Here is a 19568-nt window from a genome sequence, read left to right as displayed (position 1 = left end):
ATTTTTTTAATATAGGGGTTTTAATAAAAGGTGTTATTTTGATATTCAAAGAAAAGCGCTATTTTTTAACACAAACAATCGGATCTATATTTCATTATTAAGAGGAAGGTATGCCGTTAATAGTGGAAAATAACATCAGGCAAATGACCACCACGACCACGCTTACAGGACAATATCCTTTTCATGAAATTTTCCATAACCGAATTGCAAAATGACTGTCCTATGTCCTCGATAGCCTCACGAATTCCATCTTTGAGGTCTTGAATCGACCCTGACCTGTTGCCGTAGACCTTCTCTTTCACGTGGCCCCAAAGAAAAAAGTCTCAAGGTGTTTAATCACAAGATCTCGGTGGCCAATTGTGATCACCTCTTTGAGAGATGACACGGTCCGGAAACTTTTCCCGTAAAAGAGCAATGGTTTCGTTGCTTGTGTGGCACGTAGCGCCGTCTTGTTGAAAATAAATGTTGTCTAGATCAATACCATCCAATTCCGGCCATAAAAAATCGTTAATCATCTCTCGATAGCGATAGATAATACCTGTTATTGGAAAACCTTTTATTGTGAAAATCGTTGTGCTGAAGCTTTTTAGTATAAGATTCGTAGAAAATTAGCTTAAAATACAAGTTCTTTGTTTTTGGTCATAAAGCCTTGCGAAATAACTTTTGGCTTTTATAAGCGTATTTTGAAAATGTTCATATAAACGGAACGTTCCTATGAGCGCTGCTCCGCCACGACATAAAAATTGTGCTTGGCGACTTCAACGCCTGGGTGAGCAAGGAGGGAATTTTTGGCTATCAGCTGCTATGGTATCTTAGTATGGTGGACGGTGGCAAACAAAAACACTTATGCGAAACTGCACTACTATGCACCCCTACAGTAGCACTAGCAAGGATATTGAACCTATACAGGATGGACTTAGTCGACGCTTAGACTAACGGTAACAGAACAATTAACACAACAGCAGTTCAGTCACAGCAACATACGCCGGGACACTCACAATTTTTTATATTCAATGTGCTGGATGCTTACCATGCTTGGCTGTAAGCCCGCATCAATCATGTACAAAATCTCCACGAGTTATTTTAAAGCCGTAAGCCCTGGCAGCTAGTGCTACTTTTTTTTGTAAAATAATAATTTATTGTTATTTTCCATATATTAAATAAATAAATAAATAAATATTTTAAAGCCCATTGCTTTTGGAAAAAAATTAAAAAACATTAACATAATCTTGAAAAAGGAACACAAGTGCTAATAATAAATATTTTGTAATTTTCTCGATCAACAAAGGCGCTTACTAAATTACGTTTACTCACCATTAGTTGATGTAACTTCGGATACGAGAAGACTTGCGTTGTTATTAAAATGCAGTTGTTTTGAATATTGTTTTTAGTTAATTAATTTATTTGTTTTGTTTTGGCAGTCACTGAAGGGTTGAAAACTCTTTTGACAAACACTTTTGTTTATGAGGCTGTGGATTTTTGGTGGGTAAAAAAATTGGTTTAGCAACCAAATATTATATTTCATACAACATAAAAATGTTACTTTGGGAATTAAGTATGACAAACTATGACTAAAGCACCTTTATTTTCAACAGTTACTGTTGCGATCTCTTACCACTGAAATTAACCCCCTTAATTTCTCCCTTTTAGGAGATGGCGTACGTATGTATATTTTATGTATGATAGAAGAAAAATCCTAAGTATTTTTTAGTCACTTGGTATTTTATAGTCACTTGAAACTTGCACTTTGTTGTACCAAAATTCAATAATGAAACTGCATACGCGCAATAATTCTAAAAATGGTGTTACTGAACTATGAATTATATTTTCATGGGAAATAGTGTTTTTAATTTGTGCGTATTTTGCGACGGGGTAAATAGTATTATATTATATATGAAAAGAAATCGTAGGGTTACGAAATTATACTGGTTGGGGCAAGTATGATATATAGTACGAGTATATCTAAAAATGTATTTTTTGCAAAGCGCTCACCGGTATTTGGTTCTGAGCTTAAGTTTCATATAATTATTTGATATTCAATAAGAGAGTATTTAGGTTACGTCTGAAGTAATTTTATAAAGTCGGTACGCCGTTGTGTGGATGGGCAGCTTTCCACTCCGAGTATATGCTTTTTTATCATTTTCATGTTTCAAATGCGACATGTGGCACACTCATTGGACACAAATATAATAAAAATAAATGTTCGTACTTGGATGTATGTATTTTAAAATATAGTAGTAGAGCTAAAGGGTTATATGCATAATATGATGTTTTTTACCGGATTTTTTATAACTTTATTTCTGTTGATTGTATCTCCTGAGAAATATGTAAAAATATGTACAGTAGGTAACGTTTTACTAGACACTTGTTGATTTGTTCACGAACATTTGAAAGAACTAAAACGTTACAAGTGGAAAATTTTTAAATAAAACAGTTGCACAAAATTTATCACGTGTGTTCACATTAACATTTAAATTTAATTATATTTACATTCAACATTCATTATTATATATAATGGCCGCGTACACCCTTTTTGGGTGTTTGGCCGAACTTCTTCTCCTATTTGTGGCGTAACGCCGAACGGCAGATATTTTTTATGAGGAGCTTTTTCGTGGCATTTTTGGTGTTTCACCGAGATTCGAACATACGTTCTCTCTGAACTCCGAATGGTAGTCACGCACCAATTCATTCGACTACGGCGGAACCATTTTTATACTGACAAATAAAAATAGACAAGGCTGTAGAACTCTTCTTGTCCAAACGAATAATCGTCCAAAATGTAATGCCTAAATATAATTAAAACTCCTTTTTCAGTACACAACCCTTTCGCACTTTGCTTAACATTACCTTCAGGGATGCTCAGATATTGAAATTTATCCACAATGCCTTCCATAAAGCAAATATGCCCGACACCTGCGCTTGAAACACACCGTATCACAAATTACTTCCACACTTTAGAGTGACCTTTCACGTAACACTTTCCATCCGATCTATTTAAATTACAATATAATTGCTTTCATCAGTGTATAAAGCCTTAAAACAACAGAATAAGTAGAAAAGGTAGTGGTTTAGTTATATTTTACCGTTAGTCTATATCCTTAGCTATAGATATATTCAGTGGCAAATTTCATGCGGGCACTCTTAGTTTTCGGTCTGATAAAGGGCGTCTTTCACGCAATTCACCCCTGGAAGTTGTCTTTTTTCAACACATTTCGAACTGTTTTATCACAAACCACTGTATTATATTCTTCTTAATATTTTATAAAGTTCTACGTTCGCCGCGATCATTACGTTTCTTCCTTCTTCCTTGTCCTTCTTTCCTTTCCCTTTAGTATCCTTTAATAATGTATTGCACTCTAGAATGAGTTTTGTTCATTACATTGCCGATTTTTCTAAAAAAAATCCTTCTTCATGCAATTAACAATCAGCTGGATGTCCTCTTTATCACTTCAAAACTCGTAGCAAAACTGGTAGCACTTCGAAAGCTGTAGCGCTTTTAATGAAATACGCATATTGACCACCCGTTTAAAATACAAGGGATCCTGTCGCATTCTATTTATGGACAATTATTCGCTTTGATATGAACTCTCCGAATTTGTTTATTTCTATTTCCCAGTGTAAAACTGTTGAATGTAAATATAACTTTTAATATGTGATTAATTTGAGTACATGCTTTTTAGAAATAAAGTTAATTAATAGTTTCAAAAACCTCGTTTAAAGTTGAACGATTGAGTAAGCACGATTAAGCGTTTGCGCCACTGTACAAATATGTACGTAAGAAGACTTTGCACATCACAAATATTATTTTCGACAATTTGTTTGCATTTGAATAAATACCACTCCTTTCTGCATTATATAATATACATATTAGATATTTTTTTAACAAATCACTCTTTTTGTTTGTAGCAATAGAACATTAATCACTCTAACGAATCGCGAATACAAAGGCACACAAATCACAATATTATATGCATACATATATGTACATATATTCATATTTTAAATAAAGTTCATATATTTTAAATCATTTTGTTGACTTGTCTTTTCCCGTCTTTTGAATTTAAACGTGCAACCTGAAGCTCTTTAGGCAATCAGATTCCGTTAAGCATTCATAAAAGTCCACATACACCAACATAAAACGGCTACTCCAACGCCTTATTTGTTGGGCTAAGAATATTATTAAATTTATTCATAAAGCTTTCGCAGGTGAATTCGCATGCAGAATTATTAATCAAGTAATAGCAATAGTTTTTATTATACTCTAACGGTTTTTGAATAGTATTGTTGTAGTTATCGTAGAAGTTATAAGTACTTAAACGTCTAGCGTGCTGCATCGACCGCAATTGGCACAAATCGGCTACCACTTTAACGAACACTAGCGCATACACATGTATGCGTGTAGGCACAAACCACCGCCGGAATGCTGCACCGCATTTCGCAGTACAACAACGACTACGATGGCACCATCCAGATACCAGAAACTTTCCTGCTGCTAAGTCAAGTGCCCAGAATTACATATGTACATACGAGTACATATTAAATATATGTACACACATATGTATTAGTGGTTAGGTTCACACTTATCTACATACATATACATGAATATAGAAGCAATAGCCAAACAGCTATGGCCGGCACACAAATATTGAGGCTCCACATTTTTATTGTTGGTGCTTAGAACAGGTTTATGAATGGTGTAAAATATACAGCAATTTTGTTTTAAGTATGTATTTGTGGATGTACATATGTATAATATATTTGTACGACAAAAGTGGATATTCATATAAACACATACAAATCTACAAGTGTAATGAAATATATTTTATCAAAGTTTTAAACCTGCTGATAGGTTTTAAATGAAATATTAACAACAAAGTTATACTTATTGTAAACATTGTATTTATTGAATGTGTATCAATGCATGTATGTATTTATATGTACATCCATATGTGCACGGGATAATATCACTATTATTATGTGAAATTTTGATTAATATTTGAATAACATTAATATTTCCAAGCAATATTGGCCGAAGTACATCAACATAAATTTTAGATTGTATGTATAGTATGTACTCTTATGTTCACTTCTTATACACTGTATTACAATATAAAAACAACAAAAAAGTTCTTCACTATATTCGGAGTCGGTTTCAATCCGGGCCGAAAGCTAGCAGTAAGTACGTTGTGGCATACTGAAGGCTCAAGAGATGACTGCTGTCAGACAGAACTCCAAGCCAACTCGCTGAACATGAAGAAGACGGTGATCGTCAGTTGTACAAAATGTCAGCAAAGACAGCTTTAGCGTTTAAGCCACTATACAGTGGTCGATTGTCAAAAGCAACTGAACATTTTTAAATTCAGTAAGATTAATGAAAGAAGAAGTTACATATAAGCTATAGTGAAATAATAATCCTATTTCTGGTTTAGGCAAAACTCACATAGGAATGACATTTTGTAAATAATTATTAGAAGGGTATTATTGCAATATAAAGGGGGATTTTTTAAGAACTGTAGGAAAGAAAAAAAAAGAAACACACGTAAAATTCTGAAAAAATCAGGAAATTTTTATTTAAATCGATAGTACAGTCCATATAATTTAATGTTTAAAGATTGTTTCATGCAAATGTTGACCGCGACTGCGCTTCAAATGGTCCATCCGCTTAGTCCAATTTTGGCATACTCTTTCCAATATTTCGGCGGGTATCTCACATATAAATGCTTTAATGTTGTCTTCCAATGCGTTAATTGAAGCAGGCTTGTCTGAATAGGCATGAGATTTAACATAGCCCCACAAAAAATAATCTAAAGGCGTTATATCGCACGATCTGGGTGGCCAATTGGATCCCGAAATTGAAATAAAATATTCACCGAACTCGCCTCTCAACAAGTCTATTGTTACGCGTGCTGTGTGGCATGTGGCACCGTCTTGCTGAAACCACATGTCATGCAAGTCAAGCTCTTGCATTTTGGGCAAAAAAAAGTCGGGTATAATTTCACGGTAGCGCTCACCATTCACAGTTACGTTACAATTCGCAGCATCTTTGAAGAAGTACGGTCCAATGATACCTCCACCCCATAAACCGCACCAAACTGTGACCGTTCCTGGATACATTGGTAGCTCTTGCAATTCTTCTGGCTGATCTTCACTCCAAAATCGACAATTCTGCTTATTTACGCACCCATTGATCCAAAAATGAGCTTCGTCCCTTAACACAATTTTTCGATAAAAAGTGGATCTTCGGCTCACTTTCCAAGAGCCCATTCACCAAAAATTCTGCGTTGCGGTAGGTCGTTCGGCTTCAATTCTTGCACCAGCTGTATTTTGAAAAGCATTGATGGTCATCATTAACACTGGCCGATACAGCCGCGACATTTTCTTCAGTTCGCACTCTACGTAAGTGTGTCGGTGGTTTGATATCCAATAATGTAAATTTGGTTCCAAATTTAGTCACAATAGCTCGAGTAGCCGCTTCAGTGGGTCGATTAAACTGACCATAAAATGGAAGAAGCGCGCGATAAACGTTCTTAACAGAACACGCATTTTTATAATAAAATTCAATGATTTGCAAGCGTTGTTCGTTTGTAAGACGATTATTGGTTAAATTATAGACCAAACTGAAGATGTTTGACAGTGAAACAAAACACGAAACGTGCGTCAGCTGTTTTAACCAACTGTTTAAAAAGATAATAGCTAAAAAATCACCCGCTATAACGTTGTGCGCAGCATGTGAAGTAGAAAATTCGATCAAATTCAACCAATTCATTGTGCACAATAAGCGTTTTTTCTCGTAATAATGTTGCTTTTATTCTGCCTTTCGCCAGGGCGGAATGGGTAATGTTTTCTTTCTTTTCCGAAAAAGCAACACTCAAAAAATGAAGGTGAGCATCCAGCTGATTTTGATTTATCTGTGTGCACAAGATGATTGTTCCATATGTAAAAGTCCACGCAAGCGAGGAAAGTTACTGATCGCCATTCACTTGGGAGTGGCCAGGTCGATTCTTCTGCGTATTGTTCAAGCAGCTCACAACTCCCGGGATTAGCCCAAGTATTCTCTGGTTAGCTTCCGAACACCCGTTCGAGAGCGAGCCAGCATGAAAAGGCGAAGCATCCAGGAAAGCAATGAAAACACGAACAAAGCGTCGGATGAGAACTTCCTGTACCGATGACGATCCCTACTCCATGGCTTGTCTGTTTGTATACTGCAGCCGGCTAGTTCACAAGTGTAAAATATGGCTGACATACGATGCCATTTGCAACAATTAAAAATCTTCCGAATTGTATTAATTTTGCGCCACCTTGTATAAACAACCCGAGCAAGCAAAAACACAATGGACTTTGCTACAAGAAAAAACCAAGACAGGCCGTTAATAATCTATGTATATCTATATATTAATACGGAGAGCAAAATTTTGTCGTACTTTTTTTTAGTATTTATAGTCATAGAAAAAAGTTGAAACATATACCAATGGATAGCATATGTGGAGACGGTTTGCACAATGTATTAAAATAGATACATAAGTGAATAGGTGCAGGTAAAATTAATCACACTATTTTACCTTTATTATGATATATCATATTATAATATGTATCATGATATTATATATATGTATCATGATATAAAAGTTGATGAAACAACTGGAAACTTATATATTTTTAATCAATACTATTATAAATTTGTTTCAGAAATAATGATGGTCATGGATTAATTAATGACTGTTTTTTATTATGCTTTTTCAAACAAAATTAATTTTTTTTCCGTAATACATGAAATTAAATGTTTCCAATTCATGAATAGAAAAAATTATGATATTTGAAATACACAAATATAGGATGGCTTAATACAGGTAAAATGGGATATTTTCCACATTTAATTTTAATACATATATCATGTAAAAAGTTTCAACATAAGCTATCCATTTATATGTGTTTCAACTGGTTTCTATGACTATAAATAATAAAAAAAGGTATGACTAAATTTTGCTCTCCGTATTTATATAACGTCGAATAACGTCGAAATTTCGACGTACGGGCGGTCCTAGTTTGAATTAAAGCCGACAGATTGGCTGGACATACCTCTCATCTGAGTGTCTGCTGATGATAGTATTTTGGTCCAGTCCGTACTAAACGTGCACGTTTGTTATCAAGTAGCGATGAATAGTTGCAAAATGTATGCTTTTTCCTAGTTTCAATATGAATTTTTATAAGTTTTGTACTTGTGGATCGAATTTCCACTGCACACTAATTTTAACTTTCTTTCTAATAAAAATGAATTTTTTTGGTTTTATAAATACTTATGTAATATGGATTCGATTATTACTTCTTTTGCATGGTATTCTGGGAAAATATTTTAAGGTGTTTCATCTTACACGTTTTTTTTTAGTTGTGGAACCTATATCCAAATTTACAACATGTCGCATTTATTTTTTCACACAATTTGCTTTTTTTTTCACGCATTTCTCAGGAACGTTGAGTTGGGTGTAAAACAAACAGAGTTGGGTGTACGCAAAAGGAAACACGAAGCAAATGCCGAGTCCATTTGCCTTCGCCCAAGCCATGAGCAAGCGTACGTGCATATATTCATGGCTATGGATTTGTGTACTTTATATTTTTTACCTTTTTTATCTAAAATATTTTATTGCTATTTTATTAAAAATAATATTAGGAGCTTTTTCATGGCAGAAATGCACTCGGGGGTTTTACATTGCCTGCTGAGGGGCGACCGCTATTAGAAAAACCTTTTTCTATTATTTGATGTTCATGCCTGGAGATTTAAACCTACGCGCTCCGGAATGGTAGTCACGCACCAACCCATTCAGCTATGGCATAAACTTAGATAATCTTATACTTACCATACCATTTATCCATGAATATTAATAAAAAATTCATAAAATAATATATAATATGTATAGTATATACACATATGCTCTTTATTCACAGTCGAAATTCAAATTGTTGCACTTACAAAAACCGTATATGAAGGGTTTTTCAAGGGCGAATTTTGCGTCGGGACTTGGGCCTACACCCGTATAAGATCCAACTGACCCAGGAGCTCAAAGTTGATGACCATAGACAACGCCGTTTGTTCGCTGACTGGGCTTCGAATCGTTTGGAAGAGAACCCCAGTTTTGGGCGAAAAATCATCTTTAGTGACGAGGCGCATTTTTGGATGAATGGTTGTGTTAACAAAATTGCCGTATATGGGACGACACCAATCCACACGAGGTTCACCAGGTGATAATGCATCCTCAAAAAGTTACCGTTTGGTGTGGATTTTGGGCGGGCCCAGCCTTTGGTCCGTACTTTTTTGAAAACGACGTTGGTGAGGCGGTCACCGTCATCGTTGTGTGATAACCAATTTCTTATGGCCCATATTGAACCATATGGACCTAGACGACATGTGGTTCAAGCAGGACGGCGCTACGTGCCACACAGCAAACGCCATCCATTTCCATTTCAAAATCTACCCGCCCTTATTGAAAAACCCTTTATATGTGTGTACCTCCTTAGCCGCAGAAGCAGCAGCATATCAGGAATGAAAGAATAACGATTGCGCCTTCCGAATTCGCCGTGTCGTAAGAGCCCATGAATAAACAAGCAAAAGGAAGAGAAATTACTTGTTTGTGAAGAAGAAGAGTAGGCGAAAGCAATGGAAACAACCAAGCATGAGAAATTATACGCACACCCATATACTTTCTTGCCACGGTGTCTTCCGCATAGGTTAGGTTGACCTGGCTGGCTGAAAGCCATCACATAGACCTATTAGTGGTACCAGATGGAGCTTGACCGTTTCCATATAGAAGGCTTCTTGTAATAATTCTGCGTCTTTTGCGAATCTAAGCAAGCTTTGAAGTTCCAACCCCGAGAGACATTCTAACCTCTCATATTGTAGAGTTTCTTCACATTTCATTCGGGCAAGAACATAGAAGGTGTTCAAGAGTTTACTTCTCTTCTAGTTCATTGGAAAATCTGCAGCTATCGTTGTTTGCACTTCCCATTTTGTACAGGACTAGTACGAATCTGGCGTATTTATCTGCTTTCTATACACATGATTTTCGCGGTTTTGCAAGTGGCTAGATTATTCCTCCTCCTGTCTATCCGTGTTGTTTTCTTGTTCAAATTGTATGTAAACAGCGCTTTTGGCAATCTCGTCTACAATTTCATTTCCCGGAAAGTCCTTATGTCCGGGTACCCAATAGATGTGTAACCGTCTGTCTGCGGCTAGTCTCTCTTATTCCCTGGTCCGTTTTTAGATGAAATGTCATATGAGTTTATTGCCTTTATTGCCGTTGACTGTCAACGTATATATTTATGCTGGCCTTTCCTATTTCGGGGTCATATAGTCCGTATTGGTCCGATAACTCATACCTATTGAGAGCTATCTCCGAATATCTTCCAGATAAATTCACCAGTTGCGTTAAGTCTTGCGGCAGATCTAGCTGATAGATCTTCAGCCGTAATGTCAATCGGTGGTAGGTTGAGTATTCTTTCAAGTGCTGCCGTAGGAGTAGCTTTAACTGCCCCTGTTGTGCAGAGAGTACCGAGACGTTGAATACTTTTCATAGGTGTTTTGTGTGTTGTTTTTCTCAATGCAGTCCACTACATTAGAGCACCCTAGAGTAATAATGGCTTTACTACAGCTGAGTAGCACCAATACATTATTGAAGGAGAGAGACCCCATGTAACTCCCATCATTCCTTTACATGCATATAGTGCGTTACTGGCCTTTTTCTTCCTCTCCAATGTATTGCCCACTCTATTTTTTTTTTGTTGTAATAATGTCTTTCGGGATGTTTATTACGTTATTTCTTACAGGCTCCTGACCTAAGTAGTCTATGCTTCCTGGAAAATTCGTACTGACTAGATCTAGTAGTGATTATTCACAACTATCAATCCAGTCCCTGTTGGATTTACGTATTAAGTTGGGCATAGTCGGGTGTTTTGATAACAGTTTCCTAAGCCTAACCGCTTCATTTGTGCTTTCTATACTGCCACAGAAGTCTTTCCATGACTCACCTCTTTCTTGTATGTTCATCGTAGATCATTATACTCTTCCCAGCAGCATTTATTATCGACTACTCGAGCCAGTTTATATAATTCAAGGTGGCTTTGATCTGTGTTTTAAGCATGCTGCGTGATATGCTTTATTAAATGCCCTTGTTACCGTTCTAACACTCTCTTCCAGTTCAACACAGGAGCTGAACCTGCGAGAACCATTGAGAGGTTTTTGCAATAGCACTTTCCTAAATAGATCCCAGTTTGTGTTTCTTAGATTTTTGAAGGTTTTGCTCTTTAGCAAGAAGTAGAATTTCATTCCTGCAGCCCTAAACAGTCACCATTGTCAGGTCACCTATGGAGACATTGGTATTAAAGCAGAAACATACACTTTTCTTAACAAGTATTACCGCTCTTACCCTGTTCGTAAAGTTCGGGAAGTATGTGTTGTAGTTTGGTGAGTCCAGTCCAGATACCACGCTTCCCGAACCGATCCATGGTTCCTGGACTAGAGCCTCTCTACATTTTGAAGGATCAGCCAGGCAGGCGCTAAAAAAGCAATTAGAACTAGCAAGCAAGAAATCTTCAAGAAACTTTGTGAGGAAGCTGATATCAATCCCTGGGACTCCGCGTATCGAGTGGTATTATCCAAAGCGAAAAGCGTACACACACCCCAAATTACTTGCCCAATAAGGCTGCGCAAAATTGTAACTACTCTTTTTCCTCAAAGAGCTGAAAACATTTTGCCATTCTGCACACAATATGAAGCAGGTGACATCCCTCGTGTCACCGAGCGAGAGATCCAAGCGGCATGTAATAAAATAAAGTCTAAGAAAGCTCCAGGTCCAGACGGTATACCAAATATAGCCCTGACATTAGCGATTTCCAAACGTCCAGACATATTTATAGCAGAATTCCAAACCTGCCTTAACGAAGGCACTTTCCAAAACCGTGTGCTTTTACCCAAGGGCAACAAAAATCCTGGCGAACCCGAGTCTTACGGACCAATATGTCTACTAGACACAATGGAAAAAATTTTAGAGAGTATTATTAGCGACAGATTGCCATCTTTCGCTGAAGATAAAGGTATTCTGTCCACATACCAGTTTGGCTTCAAGAAATCCCGCTCAACAGTGGATGCCATCAAATGGTAGATTTAGCAACAGAAGCCATTGAAGGCAAGAGATGGCGCGGCGGGAAAGTAGAATACTGCGCTGTGGTATCCCTGGAAGCTAGAAACGCTTGGCAACGTATACTGGAAACTCTCGCGAGAGCTATTTCACGGACCGTAAACTGCGATTTAGGAACGACAAACGCGCTGAGGGGTATATCGTGACAGCAGAGGTTCCTCACGGATCAGTTCTGGGCCCACTGCTATTGAACTTAATGCATGACGGGGTTCTAAGACTGGATATGCCCCCTAGAACTAAAGTCATTGGATTCGCGGATGACATCGAGGTGGTAATAGTAGCAAAGCAAATCCACGAAATTGGGAGGATCGCCAGCAAACCAGTAAGCATGATCAAGGCTTGGCTAAGGTCTATGAAGTTGGAATTAGCTGAGCATAAGACCGACGTAGTCCTAATAAGCAGCAGAAAGATATAAGAAACTATAAATGTAGATGTTGGGACTGTAACTAATAGTTCAAACCCCAATATTAAATACCTAGGAGTGGAATATGCTGCGCGAATAATGCCAGACAACGGCGGACCTAGCCATAGCAAAAGAATCCTATATAGCAGCGTAGTTAGCTCGGTTCTCTTATATGCTGCAACGATCTAGGCTGACGCAGTGAACATAAATAGCTACACAAAAAAACTGATAGCCGTCTATCGGCTAAGCGCTTTGCGGACTATCTGCGGCTTCCGTACAATTTCGGACAATGCTTCCTTCGTTATTGCAGGTCTAGTCCCCGTAGACATTTTGGCGAAAGAAATGCAGAGGATGCATTTAAGGCTATCCGAGCCGACGGTAGAGCAGGTCATAAAAATATTGCAGAAGGAGAAAGGCGTCGTTCGATCGCCTACTTGCAAGACCAATGGAACAGCTCACCGAAAGGTAGATGGACGCATGGGCTAATACCCATTCTTACGACGTGGTTAGAAAGGAACCATGGGGAAACAAACTTCCATCTAACCCAATACCTTTCAGGGCACGAGATGTTTCGACAATACCTCCATAGATTTGGCCATGATAGTTCACCAAACAGCCCAATCTGCATGGATAGGGAAGAAGACGCTGATCACGTCTTGTTTCAAAGCCCACACTATGCTCCCGAAACTTGTAGCATATTAAACGGAGAGAATATTATACATTTTATGCTAAAATTGGGTGATAACTGGAAGCGAATCTATGAGCGGAGATTCATAGAAGAAATAACTAGCAGCCTATGAGCTAACCAGCCCCGTGAGGTAATTTCCTTTTTGGACTGTTCCGCGGGGAGAGTGGTAGATAGTGGAGAGGTGTTTAGTACGTAGGCGTAATTGTGAGGCTACAAGTCGTGCATACTGCTATGCCGGTATAGCAGTACTCATGAGAGTTCCCTATTCATGGGCGCCATCCCGAAAAAAAAATTTATGTAAAAATGGATACAAACTACCACCACTTCTAACAAACGCAGAACACAAGTTTCTGCGCACACAAGGCATATATATTAAAAAACCACAACCCTTCTGGAAAACGCGTATATGTACAACAACTACATATGCGGTTGGTCGCACACGATTCGCTAAAAATGCTAAAAAAGAATACGCACAAAATTAAAAGGCAAAAATTGTGCAAAAAATTATGAATTATAAAGCGTAAACAAAATTGTCCTCAACAATGCTTAGATACATTTTGTATGAAATGTTACGTTATTATTTGGTATATGAATACTTATATTAAAGACGAAAAATATGTATTAAAACTTTGAAATAAAAAGTACATCTTGATTGAAAATTTTGCGGCTTTGGTTCCTGTTGTTATGAACAATACTGCATTTACAGAAGCTTCAGTGAATTCTTCAATATTAAATGTTTGGCACTTTGGGCTTCGTCCGAAGGCTGAATGTGTGTACAGTACTGCCTCCAAATAAGTCGCACTCCTGTTTCAGAGTAAGTTTATTACCTTACTGCTATATGCATGTGCTTTTGTGCACTTTTTACCAATTGGAGAACAACATACGTAAAGGAATGTATTCATTTCATATTTATGTATATACCACGAGAGAACAAAAAAAAATGGCTTCGAAATTTTCCCTAGTATCGCAATGTCCGGGACCGAACTTTTTCATTATCTACTTGTTACTGTAGCTTTCGCGAACACTTGACTCACGGTAGCTGCGGCTCACGAGCAGTTAGAAGACATATTTACATACATATATGGTGCATACATATATACGGAGCAGCGACCACTCGACATGACAAAAATTCAAGATGTACCAAATATTGGCAAATCATTCTACAAGAAATATTCCAATATTGACTATTTTCGAATGGTCGAAAATTGGCATATGGGCGGTTCGTTTAATGAATGATAGTACTTTGCTCTTAGAAATATGAGCACAAACTTATGAATGCATTTATTTTTGTTGTGATATACAATATTTGAGATTGTTCAGCGCATCGCGACTAAAAGAATCATGGCCGCTGCAGCTGCGTCTACGAATGGATTTTGTTCTTGTAGTCGCTGTTGAAGCATGAATTGAGTGCCCTGTGTTTTTGTTGTGTTCTAGAACACTTGCGGCAAAGCGGCCATCGCGTTGTGCATGCGCTGTTTGCTTGTTTTTGTAAGCTCAATATTCGGAATACCGACTGGTGGTAGGCAAAAGTGTACGGAAGCAAGAAGAGAGTGCTGTGCTCGCGCACATATCGCACTTGTTACGTTAAAAATCTGAACATTTTCAGTAGAAACGAAAAACTGTTTCCGTAAATATTAATAATATATTACAAGGAAAAAAATATGTAATTGCACGAAAATTTCATTAAAAACAATATAACGGTTGTTTCATTCTTATTTGTTTAGTAGTTGCGCTAAAATAACAAATTTTTTGAGTTGTTACACTTTTCCTGAAATTTTTTTATACACTTAGTGGTATATTTTAAGCAAACCGTTTAGCACAATTCAAAATGTTACACTTTATGGTACACAAATTTGTTCAATCACTTGGAGACAACTAAAAATGTAACTCTTTAGTTGAGACAAAAGAAGTCATTCTGAAAACAAAGAGAGAGTCATAACGGTTTTTTTAACGCAAGACTAGACAAACCACTGAAAGATTTTTACAGTGGGTAGAGATGACCACTGTATATTGTTTTTTTGCAAAACACTAAAATTTGGAAATTTTGAGTTGTTACGCTTTAACGTAACAAGTGCGATATGTATGTATGAACGTATGAACGCGCATGTATATAATTACATATGAATACAATTATTTTTTAGGAAGTTTAGAAGGGTACATATACATACATACACTCCTGCTTTAGAGCAGAATCGTTTTTGCATTTGTTAGGAATGAAAAATATGAATAAAATGTGTAATACATTTTATGTTAGCGCTTATTATTTCAAAAATAAGAAAATAGTAAAAAATTTAAGTTATTTGAATGTTGAGGTGAGAGATTTGTGGTGTTTTCAATATTTGTGTGGTGTCTATAAAGTCGGTGTTCTAAAATCCCTTACAAGAAATCTTTCAAATCTCAATTGTATCTACTAAAAATATTTTAACAGTAACATTTGCGCCTTCTCATTTCATCAACAGTCTCCGCTCTTGTAGGGCTAGGGAATGTAAAAATCAAGTTTTCGGTTTAAAAGGATTAACATCAAAGTTAAGAAAAACATATAAAATTAAAAGACCAGTTTTAGAAGCCGCTTATTTTTTTAAAACATCCTATTATTGGTGCGTGCGTGCGTACCGCTCCAGATTGCTTCAACAAATTGTTATGTGGACATGAAAATATTGATATGCGACAGCCTTAGCATAGATCTAATTACATAAAGAATAAAACTGCTTATATATGTATGTATGTTGAAATGTTTTTATTTTAACAATATTATACTAAGATGTGTTGTTATTTACGTCCAAATGGATCAGACCAAACCTTCATATTTCCAGGCTGAATATCCTCTTGTTTAATTCCAGCGCGGGTATGTTTTTGCAACTCTTTGTACTTTTCGACATTTATCATTGGTTCCACTATAATCGGGTATAGCGCTGCGCCAACTCCGCCGACAATGCAAGAAATGAAAGCCACGTACCTCCATCCTCGAAGGAGAACCATATTTTTTGTCACCTATGAATATTAATTCAACTTATTTTATAACCCTAAAGATTATCAAACATTTACTTTATTTACTGTGGCAAATTAAAAAAGGGATACAAACTTACGCAGTATGGGCCATAGATAATAAGATGGGAAACTCTTTCATTTTGCGAGAGAGCGCGCCCATGAGGACGTTTCAAAACTTGGCAGCATTCACACATTATGGGATTTAGAACAGCTGATAGGCGAAAAGGCGGGCTGCCAGGGAAAACACCCCAAAAATTACTAACGAAAACAGTTCGTTCTTGCTTAATGGAGAAATTACGCGATGGAAATATTTATAATTATTTGTCTTAAAAGTAATTTAATTGAAACATAATAATTTAATTTGAAGGGAGTTTCTACAATTTTCCAAAGCTTTTTATATCCTTTTCGGCTTCTACTTTTAATTCGTCTTGTGTACATATCTGAATACATTTTGCATACATATAATTTTATTGAAAATGTGTGTTGGTTTATGAATGTAAATATATATTTATGTAAATATTTTATGGCTAAAAAGCGTAGGTAAGAGAATGGAATTTCAGTTTGAAATATTTTGCAAACATACATATGTAACTATTTTTAGGTAATAAAAACTTGAAGGTTATCTGTTTCAGCTTTACTCTTATATACATTTTCGAGTTCATTACTTTATTATTATTATTTAGCATTTGTATATCAATTTTGAATAATTCCATTTAAATGTTTTTGATTTTTCAGTTTATTTATGTATTTTATGCTGATTGTGTTTATTTTTATCATGTGTAGGTGTATACGGGTGATATAAGGCTACTGGGCAACCGCGCACTATATACTAACCTCAATGGCGGTGTAGCTTTGGATTCTATAAACTCACTTCAATTCAAATTATTACATTTCAAATATAAAAAATGGTTATAAACATTTCTACACATCATTTCTTCATTAAGCAAGAACGAACAGTTTTCGTCAGTTATTTTTGGCGCGTTTCTTCTGGCAGCCTGCCATTTCGGCTATCAGCTGTTCAAAATCCCATAATGTGTGAGTGCTGCCAAGTCTTGAAACGTCCTCACGGGCGCGCTCTCTCTCAAAATGAAAGAGTTTCCCATCTTATTATCTATGGTTTGCACTACAATTTAAGGACTTTATTAAAGGCGTGGGTAACACTGCATGAGGCTTGGGTAACACGTTGCAATTGCATTACTTCAAATCTACACGTACTAAATGTGTATATGAGCACCTTGCTGTCTTAACATTTCATTTTCAAAATTGTGTCAAGCAAGTTGGATCGTAATATTCGCTCATGCAAATGGAGCAAAAAAATTAAAATTGAGTTGTCAAACTGCGAAATAACGACTTATGTTAAGATGATGGCAAGAAAATCGATCAGAAAAGTATGCAGTATACAGTGGAAATTCGGAACACATGGTGCACCGTAAAAATAAATTGGTGGATATATTTTGTTCCACTACTCAAGTAATATCATTTTGATTATTTCTGACTAAATATTGGACTACAGGAACGGACTAAAAGTTTGTTGGAATATTCTGAAGCTCTTCGTGTACTAAACTGTCACTTTAAAAGTCTCTTTATAACTTTTATTTATTTATTTATACACAAATTCGTTAGAAGTAAAGAGGATTAAAATTGCTCAGCAAATGGAAAAAATATGTAAAAAATGTTGTTAATGTAAATTGTATGTTTATAATATCAATTTATTGCACTATTGCGCTGGAATTGTATTGTATTTGGGGCACAAAAATTGCGCCATTAACCAGGTTTATTTCTCGTAACAATGTTGGCAAGGCGGAAAAAGAGCTGCTTTAAAGTACATTCACATATGCATTATATAGCAGTAAATCCACAAAATTAATCTACCCGTTCACATATGGCAGATTACCTACGAAATTGACAATCAGCTGTAAATACTGTTCAGAAAGGGTTTTCTTCATAGAAATTATTTTGGTAGAATATTTCGGAGGACAATGTTTATTTTCAACAAGACGGCGCTACGTGGCACACAAGCAACGAAACCATTGCTCTTTTACGGGGAAAGTTTCCGGACCGTGTTATCTCTCGAAGAGGGGATCACAATTGGCCACCGAGATCTTGTGATTTAATACCTTGAGACTTTTTTCTTTGGGGCCACGTGAAGGAGAAGGTCTACGGCAACATCTCAGGGCCGATTTAAGACCTCAAAAATGGATTTCGTAAGGCTATCGAGGACATAGGGTAGCTACTTTGCAATTCGGTTATGGAAAATTTCATGAAAAGGATATTGTCCTGTAAGCGTGGTCGTGGTGGTCATTTCTCTGATGTTATTTTCCACTATTAATGGCATACCTTTCTCTTTATAATGAAATAAACATCCGATCATTTATATTAAAAAACAGCATTTTTCTTTGAATATCAAAATAACACCTCTTAATAGAAAACCCTTTATATATATAATTGGCGCCCTTTCTGGGTGTTTGGCCGAGTTCCTACTCCTATTTGTGACGTGCATCTTGATGTTGTTCCACAAATGGAGGGACCTACAGTTTCAAGTCGACTCCGAACGGCAAATATTTTTATGAGGGTTTTTTTCTTGCAGAAATACACTCGGAGGTTTGGCATTGCTTGCCGAGGGCCGACTGCTATTAGAAATGTTTTTCTTAATTTTGGTGTTTCACCGAGACTCGAATGGATATGTTATATGAATGCATGGTTAATAATACCTAAGAAACATTTTATTAGAATTATGTCTGCAAACCTCTTTTCTTGCCGGCATCTGCTTTATTTAGTTTTTACTTTGACGTTTTTCTTTAACGCGTAAAATTAATGATGTATTACATAGAAAACACAGGGTTGTATGTCAGAAAGTTGGTAGAGACATTGGTTTTGGGAGAGACATTTTGTATGGGAAATCTCGCTTTTTAATTACGGATTTGGAATTAGGCACGAAAAAGTAGATCATCTACTTATATGTGACCGTATTGATAAATTTAATATGTTTGTACGACCATGAGTAATACCATTATAAAGAGCTTTAATGAGCTACTTCTTTTCGCCAAGTGTTAGCAAGTGACAGACAAATCTTAAAATCACAATAATGCCAATACATTTACTGAATTTTCGTAATTAAGCAACTTATTTTCCTTTTGTTTGTTCGCTGCAGTGATGTCATCGGTTGTCAAATAAAGTAGCAGTTTTCGGAAGGCATTGTTTTTTCTATTATTTACACCGTGGGTTCAACTTTTTTTATCCGATAAGACCATGTATAGGTATAGTAAAGGTGCTGGTCCAATTCATCCAATGACAGCGCTTTTGA

At 36.5% G+C, this 19568-nt stretch overlaps 2 protein-coding genes across 7 annotated transcripts in view; both read right to left on the bottom strand.

The window, feature by feature from the left end:
• Positions 1 to 5194, bottom strand: part of LOC128863527 (leucine-rich repeat and fibronectin type-III domain-containing protein 2) — a 43401-nt gene extending 38207 nt beyond the window's left edge. For both annotated transcript variants that reach the window (XM_054102733.1, XM_054102734.1), the window contains exons 1-2: positions 5076 to 5194; positions 1315 to 1469 (exon numbers count right to left, since the gene is read on the bottom strand). The gene's annotated coding sequence lies outside the window, so the exon portion shown is untranslated. The remainder of the gene's footprint in view (positions 1 to 1314; positions 1470 to 5075) is intronic.
• Positions 5195 to 15992: 10798 nt separating this feature from the next.
• On the bottom strand, positions 15993 to 16462 carry LOC128863747 (small integral membrane protein 20). 5 transcript variants are annotated; one of them, XM_054103059.1, is made up of 2 exons: positions 16363 to 16462; positions 15993 to 16267 (listed from the first exon to the last, which is right to left on the bottom strand). In XM_054103059.1, the coding sequence occupies exons 1-2, from the start codon at positions 16456 to 16458 to the stop codon at positions 16046 to 16048; spliced, it is 318 nt and encodes a 105-aa protein (XP_053959034.1). In that variant the 5' UTR covers positions 16459 to 16462; the 3' UTR covers positions 15993 to 16045. The 5 variants fall into 5 exon arrangements, with proteins under 5 accessions (XP_053959034.1, XP_053959035.1, XP_053959036.1 ...); XM_054103060.1 differs by having other exon boundaries at positions 15993 to 16299; positions 16363 to 16443; XM_054103061.1 differs by having other exon boundaries at positions 16322 to 16385.
• Between the last annotated feature and the right edge of the window lie 3106 nt (positions 16463 to 19568).

The sequence above is a fragment of the Anastrepha ludens genome, chromosome 5 (assembly GCF_028408465.1).
Source record: "Anastrepha ludens isolate Willacy chromosome 5, idAnaLude1.1, whole genome shotgun sequence".
NCBI classification, from domain to species: domain Eukaryota; kingdom Metazoa; phylum Arthropoda; class Insecta; order Diptera; family Tephritidae; genus Anastrepha; species Anastrepha ludens.
The sequence above is the reverse complement of the archived record's forward strand: the minus strand, read 5'-3'. Positions and strand labels throughout refer to the sequence as shown.